Below are 7,940 nucleotides of genomic sequence, written 5' to 3' on the forward strand. Positions count from 1 at the left end.
TGCACCCCAGGGACACTGTGAGGGAAGGCCGCACTGGTCATCCCCATGGGGCAACAGAGGCTTTGGGGTCCTGAGATCAGAAGGCCCTGCCCCATTCTCAAGTCAGACTGACAGATTCAAAGAGTGTTTACTGAAGTCAGGGGCCACCTGCAGCAGGTTTACAATTCAGTCCTGAGCCCCAGCCTGGGCTGGCTTTTGGGGCCGAGGTCTGGGAGGACGTGACTGTCGGCCAGTGCTCCCTGCTTTCTGCTGCCGAAGCGTCTGCTCCACTTTCTCCTTGAAGCGCCGGTTCTGTTGCTTGATCTTGGCTAGCTCAGCTTTTCGTTTGGCCTCCAGGTCTGGGTCCTGTGGAAGGGAGCTGCGATTGTAACTGGGCAGATCCCAGAGATTGCCCTGGCCACACTCATGCCTGCCCCTGCTCACCCATCCCTCCTACACTAGCATCTACCTTCCCCTCCAGGATCATCTGTTTCCGCTTGTTGATCTCCTTCTTTTCATCAAAATGTGAAGCCTCCAGTTTCTGGGGGTGGGGAAGAGAACAGGTCAGGTCAGGCCCAGGGCAGGTAGCTCTGCTCCACACACAGGCTGGCCACACTTACGATCTCGCACTCCCTGCGCACCACGTTGACCTGCGTGAGGATTTGCAGGACCTCGGCCTCCTCCACTGCCAGCTCCGCCAGCTGCTGCTCTGCAGACAGGAAGTACTGAGTTAGGCTGGGACTGCAACTGGTCCTCCTCGCCCCTAGCTCTGGATCCAACCAAATGTGGACTGAAGATATTCAAAAAAGCAAAATGCTGCCGAGCCTGACAGCACATGCTTGTTATTACAGCACTGGGAGGTGGAGGCAGGGGGATCACTTGTTCCAGCTGAGTTCCAGGCCAGCTCTGTAGAGCAAGAATCTGTCTCAAATTAATAAAATGAATAAACAAACAGGTAATGAAGTGAGATCTGGGTGCCTATGAGCCCAGCTCCCTGAAACACTGAAGCAGGGTTCTTGGTGAGCACAGGTCGTCCAGGCCACTGTGAGTTAAACTGAAAAAGAGCTTGCTACAGGGAGCCCTACGGATGGCTGTGTAAGGGAGGAGTAGGCTGGAGGGCCTGCCTGAGAACTCACATCCTTGCCAACTTCCAAACAACACGTGGACCTTCAGGGTTGGTGTCCCTGTGTGCAGAGTACATTTTCAGGGTGTTGGGTGAGCACTGGAATAGGATTCCCAGGGTGGCTAAGGGAAGGAACTTATCTCCCAGGCTTGGACAGGAGCCACCCTGGACCCTACCCACTTACTGATCTGCTCTTCGATGGCATGCAGCAGGTGGATGTCATACTGCGTCACCAGTGTGATGGCCTGTCCCTGCCTCCCTGTGGGGACACATCTGTTATAGAACCTGGGCCCCATCAAGAGGATTGTCCCAGTTGAACAGCTCCAGAAACCTCCTCAGGGACAAGAAGTCAGCGGGGAAGCAGGGAAGCTGGAGGGCATGGAGCAGCAGTTAACCAGCCTTTCTGGGGCTGGGCTGACAGGAAACCAGCTGACTCCTGCTCTCCTGCCCTCTCCTCAGTGCTGACCAAGCTGATGCAGACCATTGGCTGATAGGGCCCATGAACCACAGCAGCTTCTCAGTGCTTATTAGTAAGACAGGGTCCCACTCAGACTTCCCCAAACCCACAGGGGCAGGATGAAAGGTCCAGTCTGGTCCTAGCAATCCTGTCTCTCCTGGTTACAGTCATGAGGGAATATCAAAGATGCCTCCCTGGCCCCTGGATCAGCATCCCAGGCTGGGGACGTAAGGCAGTGTCCTGCCAAGGTGTTCCCACTGAGTCTTTCCTTCTGGATGATACACCCCAGTTCTCCAGTGTCTCTCACCTGCACGGGCTGTGCGGCCAACCCGATGGATGTAGATCTTGGGGAGCCCCGGGGTGTTGTGATTGATGACCACCTGCACAGTGGGGATGTCCAGGCCCCTGAAGGTACAGAGCACTCAGTTGGAGCTCACATAGGGACCACAGCTTCCACTCAGCCTCCCCATGCCCAGCTGCACTAGGCCAGCTCACCTGGAGGCCACGTCAGTAGCGATAAGAATCCGATAGATGCTGGACTTGAATCTGGCCAGGGCTGCAAAGCGCTCTTTCTGTGCCATAGGCAAGGAGAGGTTTGTGAGCAGATGGAACAAGCCTGGGGACAGGGTAAGACCAGACTGGGGAGGAAGGCGGTCTCAAAGCCAAAGGGGACAATAAGATAACATGGGGAGAGGATGGGACATCACAGTGCTGTGATGTCTTTTGTGGTTTATTTTGGGGTGGGGGACAGAGCTGTGCTGGGTGTGCTAACACACACCTGTAATCCCAGCACTTGGGGAGCAGAGACAGGCAGATCTCAGTGAATTTGAGGACAGCATGGTCTACACAGAGCACCAATATAAACAGGGCTACATAGAGAGACCCTGTCTCAAAGTACCAAAAACAAAGCAAAATGAAACCAAATGAATAAACAAAATAATCCCACAAATCAAATCAACAAGCTCCTCAAAACAAACAAAAAACAAAACAAAAATTCACCAAAACCAAAGACAGAGCCTCCATTAGCCTAAATTGGTCTTGAGTTCCTATGTATACAAGGCTGGCCTTACACTCCTGTTTTTCCTGCCTCACCTCCTGAGTACAGTATATAAACCACTATACCCACTGAACAGCGCTGGGGATGGAAACCAGGGTCCCAACTGAATCACAGCCCTCTAAAATTGAACTAAAAGTTCTCTACCGACTGAGTTGTGACATTTGAGACCAGAGAGAGGCTGTCACATGGCCCATCACCTGCTTCATCATGGAGTGCAGTGCCACCGTGGGGAAGTTGAACTTTCGAAGCATCATACAAAGGATCTGGCAGGTCCTGGTGAGAAAAGGGTGGGTGTGGGTACCCCAGCCCACCAAGACATCTCCCGAGAACCAACAAGAAGCAGCCCTGACCATGGTCCACCGTCTTCCAAGATAGAGCTATTAAGCTGCTGGTTCCTGCTGCGCCTGCTGGCTGCTCTGAGGCCAGCATGCCCTCTCCTATGGCGGACACAGGTCCTCTCGTCTCTACACTGACTCAGGGTGAGACAGCCAACAGCTGTTATCTTTGTTCCAGTCAGGCCTGGAAGAACTCTGCATGCCTCCTGGTCACGGCAGTCACAGAGGCATCAGCAGGGTAGGCCGAGCCCAGCTTCACCTTCGTATGACAGAAGGTGGGCCAGAGCCTCCAGCCAGCGCCTGTTACTCACTTGCAAGTATTGGTGAAGATGATGATGGAGCAGTCCTCCTGCTGGTCCTGGAAGGTCTGGACCAGGTGAACCAGGTAGGCATCCTTTACCTTCTCAGGCACCAACAGATAACGCTGGTCAAGCTGCTCCACTGTGCGAACCCTGGAAGTGGAAGGGCAGAGTAACCTACCCTCAGCTTCTTCTGCCTCCACTCTCCGGTGTAACCCTCACCCACAGCTTTGGAACTCACGTGGCCTGTGCCTCCCAAAAGAAGGGCTGGTTAGTAGCCAGGCCCTGCAGCTCCTTGAGTGTGTCAGTCAGCGTAGCACTGAACAGCAGTGTTTGCCTGCACGCTGGAACGGCTGCCAGAATGGTCTCCAGGTCTGCAGTGAAGTCGGTGCAACCCTGCTCCAAGAGCCTGTCGGCCTCATCCATCACCTGCATCAGAGCAGCGGGAGCAAAGATCTTCAACCTGGGAGCTGCAAATGCTCAATAAAGCCCCAAGCACAGCCCACCTGCCTTTCACAGACTGTGAAATGGGTTCCTCAACATTGTCCTCAGCCTCAAGTTCAGGCTACCTACTCTGCAAGACTCCAGCAGGTCCTCTAGGACAGCCCAGCTCCCACATGCCTTGTCTCTATCAGCTTTGTTTTGTGTGAGATGGGGTCTCTCGCTGTGTAGTACTGACTGTCCTATGTAGGGCAGTTTGGCTTTGACCTCAGAGATCCTTCTGCCTCCGTTCTGAGTGCTGGGATGGAAGGAGTGTGAGCATGCGCAGCTGGCCCTTGTCTATTTCTAGCCCTTTGCTCGGTCATCTGGGAACCCGATGCCAGAGCTACATGGAGACCCGTCTCACACACAAGAGAACTGACACAAGGTGCTTCCCAGCCCAGTCTCTAGACGCAGGAGCACAGATGGCTCACCAGGAATCGGATTTTCTTCATGTTGAAAGTGTTGGAACTACGCAGGTGGTCAGCCAGGCGCCCAGGGGTGGCAATTACCACGTGTGGCTTCCGAGAGAGCTCCAGTGCCTGCACCACCATGTCTGAAGTGGAGGGAGAGGTGAGATTTCAGAGAGAGGGGTGAGCAGGGACCCCAAGACCCACCACAGCCTCTCAGCCCCATACCCATGCCACCAACGATGATGCAGTCCTTCAGGCCCAGAGGCTTCCCCAGCACCCGGAACTGCTCGGCAATCTGGTAGGCCAGCTCTCTGTGGGTGACAAAAGCCAGCTGGATCAGTGGGTGTCTGTGCCTATCTCCCATCCCCTCCCCTTCCTCCAGGTTCCTCCTGGCCCTCTACTTCCCTAGTGTTGATGGTCTCCTCAAAATCAATTTTAGGGAGGCTGGTAACATGTCTCAGCAGGTAGGATACACGCTCACAGCTGGAGCTCTGTCCCCAGGACCCACATGGTGAAAGGTAAGCCCTGGTCCCTTCAGCTGGAACAATGAACACCACAGGAGCACAGGGGCATATGCATACACACAGCAATTAAACATCTCAGGGCAAACTGTTCACTGCTGAGGTATGAAGACCTGAGTTTCGATGCTCGGCCTCTCTGTAAAAGCTCAGTGTGCAGTAGCCTATCTTTAACCTCAGTGGGGGTGAGGAAGGGCACTGAGGCAGGAGGATTGCAAACATTCTACAATTAATGAGACAGTGAATGATGTCTCAAAAAATAAGATGGGGTGGCTAGGTGTTGGTGGTGCACACCTTTAATCCCAACACTGGGGAGCAGAGACAGGCTATAAAAGGGCAGTTTGTGAGAGTTTATCTGGGGCTAGAGAGATGGCTCGGTGGTTAGAGCACTGACTGTTCTTCCAGAGGTCCTGAGTTCAATTCCCAGCAACCACATGGTGGCTTACAATCAACTGTAATGGGAGCCAATGCCCTCTTCTGGAGTGTGTGAGACAGTGAGTGTCCCCACATACGTGAAATAAGTAAATAACTCTGATATTTAAAGAGTTTATCTTCTGCTCTGATTGTTGTCTTTGAGGCTCACTGCCTGTCTGCTAACCTTCCAGCCACCACACAATCTCATCTAAGCCTGAGACTCCCTTCTGGATAAACACGTCCTTTCTAGTGCTTTCTGACCTCTGGCTGGCTGCTTCAATTCAGGTGTTCTGGCTCTAACCCCTCTCCACACTGATTCAAACTGGCTTCTCTCTGTCTCTCTGCTTCTGAATCGCCCTGCCTCATACTAGAATTAAAGCTGTGTACTAAGGGTGGGTCTATATTTCAGTCAGAAGGATTAAAGATATGTACTAAGGCTGAGCCATACCACAACTAGAGACAAGTAAATAACACAATCTTAGGGTTCACAGTGTGATCAAATATCCTACAACAGCAGGCAGATCTCTGTGAATTTGAGGCCAACCTTGACCACATAATGAGTTCCAAGAGAGCCATAGCTACACATAGAAACCCTGTCTAGAAAATCCAAATAAGATGGCGGTGGAGAGACAGCTCAACAGTTAAGAACCCAGAGGTCCTGAGTTTAATTTCCAGTAGTCATATGGTGATTCACAACTGTCTCTAATAGGACTTAATGCCCTCTGCTGATCTGTGGCAGGGTGTAATGGTACCCACCTTTAATCCCAGCACGCAGGAGGCCAAGGCAGGAGGATCTCTGTGAGTCAATGCCAGCCTGGTCTACAGAGTGCATTCCAGGACAGACAGGACTACACAGAGACCTTGGGGGATGAATGGTGGTAGAAAGGAGTTCACGGGTGGTTCAGAGCAAGTTACTAGGCTGAGAAAAATCAAGTAGAACGCCTCCTGACGTTAACCTGTGGCCCACATGTAAACACATAAACTATCTCACCTTCTGTGTGATATTTGAGACTCATATTCAAGGTGCTCTGACAGCAATCCTTTCTGTTCCCTAGCCTCTCAACCTATGCACACCAGAGCCCATACACCTACAATATCTTTTAAACACATTTATTATGTTTATTTATTTATGTGGGTGTGCACACGCATGCTGTGGCACTCTGGTGGAGGTCAGAGGCCAATCTTCGGAAGTCAGTTCTGTCCTTCCACCCTGTGGGTGAATCCCCGGGGACCGAACTTAGGTCATCAGGCTTGTAGGCAAACACCTCTGCCTGCTAAGCAATCTTGCTGGCCCAAGAATATCATTTTGTTTCTCTAGCTGTTAGATTTGGTAGCTACCCCGCAGCCAGCTCCCTCCTGAGTCCTAGGAACATTTCACACACACCATTAGTCCTGCTTGATTCTGCATCCCTACAAGAGAGGAGTGATTCTCATCCCACTGCACACAAGAGGAAAATGCAACTCAGAAAGGTCAAGGCACTTGCTTCAAGAAAGCACATGTGGATGGTGTGCTGGAGGCTCACCTGGTGGGTGTCAGAACCAGACAGAAGATGCCATAAGGGTCCTCAGACAGCTTCTGCAGGATGGGAAGTACGAAGGCCGCTGTCTTGCCGCTTCCTGTTTTGGCACAGCCCAAGCAGTCCCGACCTGGGCAGACAGCAAAGCAGTATCAGCAGGAAGCAAGGGCAATGATCAGTCCTGTGGGCAATTCACTCACTGTTGTAAGAAATAGCTGGGTCTGGTCTGCTTTTAGTATGTGGTGCGCTTACAGTTCATTGGAGTTACAGGCTAGGGAGCGCTGGGCCCTTCTCTCCCCTAGTTGGTGGCTGGCACCAAAGTCTTACAATTCTAAGACTTGGAGAGTTACAGGTGGTCTGCTATGTGACTGTGCCCATGATTAGAAAAGGCAGGCGGCTTCAAGCCCCCAAACATTAGATAAGACTTGGGGCCCCAGCGGACTAATGGGATGGGGACTAATGTGGGAAGGGAACAAGCCCTGCAGGTCTATGGAAGAAAAGGTCAGCATTTCCCAGATATGGGGAAAGGCTTCAAAAACTTGCTTGAAATCAGCACACCAGTTATTTTTGCATTTTCTCTCTGCTGGCACCCCTTTTTGCAGAATGGAATATTAAAATCTGGTTTATTTACACTAGTCCTTTGAACAAGTTATTATCTAATCTCCAACAATTATTATGATTGCTTGTTTGAAACAAATTTTCAAGTGGCCCAGGCTGGTCTGCAACTTGCTACACTTGAACTCCTGATCCTGACTCCACCTACTCAGTGTTGTGATGACTGAGTTACCACGTCTGGCTCCACAAAAGCCTGTTTAATGGCAAGAGTGAATTGGGCTGAAGAGCACTAACGCAAACACGGAGCCCTGATTTTTACCTGGAGTCTGACGGCTCCTGTTTCTGTTTGCTACGTCAAAGCTAGTTCTACCTTTTTTCCCCCCTAGTGCCATGTTTTAGTCATTCACTGAACTCTCCCTATGCCCGGACACTACGAAAAATTTCAGAGGTGCCATCCATCACCTGTGTGACAATGCACACGAGTCAGTCGCAGCCTAAATGCTGCGGGTTAGGGTCTGTGAAACACCAAATGCTGCCCTGATTCGTGGTGCCCAAGTGGGGATAAGGAAGAAGGGACAAAGAAAGGCATTAAAAGAGAGGCGAGGACTCACCTTCCAGGATAGCCGGGATACACCCGAGCTGCACCGGCGTGGGCTGCTTCAACCCCAGCTGTCGACACTGTTCCACCAGCCACGATGACAGCCCGAGCTCAGCAAACCCCGCCATGCTCCAGACCGGTGCAGAGAACCTAGTGATTAGTACTTCCGGCGCGTGAATGTTACATCACGTCCAC

The 7,940-nt window shown here is 51.8% G+C and overlaps 1 protein-coding gene across 1 annotated transcript; it reads right to left on the reverse strand.

Annotated features, from left to right (window-relative positions):
* Nucleotides 1-165: 165 nt before the first annotated feature.
* DDX49 (DEAD-box helicase 49) lies at nucleotides 166-7,884 on the reverse strand (the record flags this gene model as incomplete). Its single annotated transcript, XM_080928317.1, has 13 exons — nucleotides 7,759-7,884; nucleotides 6,599-6,722; nucleotides 4,369-4,454; nucleotides 4,165-4,286; nucleotides 3,492-3,679; nucleotides 3,263-3,403; nucleotides 2,814-2,889; nucleotides 2,055-2,131; nucleotides 1,867-1,964; nucleotides 1,287-1,361; nucleotides 600-688; nucleotides 449-520; nucleotides 166-345 (listed from the first exon to the last, which is right to left on the reverse strand). Exons 1-13 carry the CDS (start codon nucleotides 7,871-7,873, stop codon nucleotides 166-168), a joined length of 1,443 nt encoding a protein of 480 aa, XP_080784443.1. The 5' UTR covers nucleotides 7,874-7,884.
* Nucleotides 7,885-7,940: the final 56 nt, after the last annotated feature.

The sequence above is a fragment of the Micromys minutus genome (genome assembly GCF_963924665.1).
Source record: "Micromys minutus genome assembly, chromosome: 14".
Lineage (NCBI taxonomy): Eukaryota > Metazoa > Chordata > Mammalia > Rodentia > Muridae > Micromys > Micromys minutus.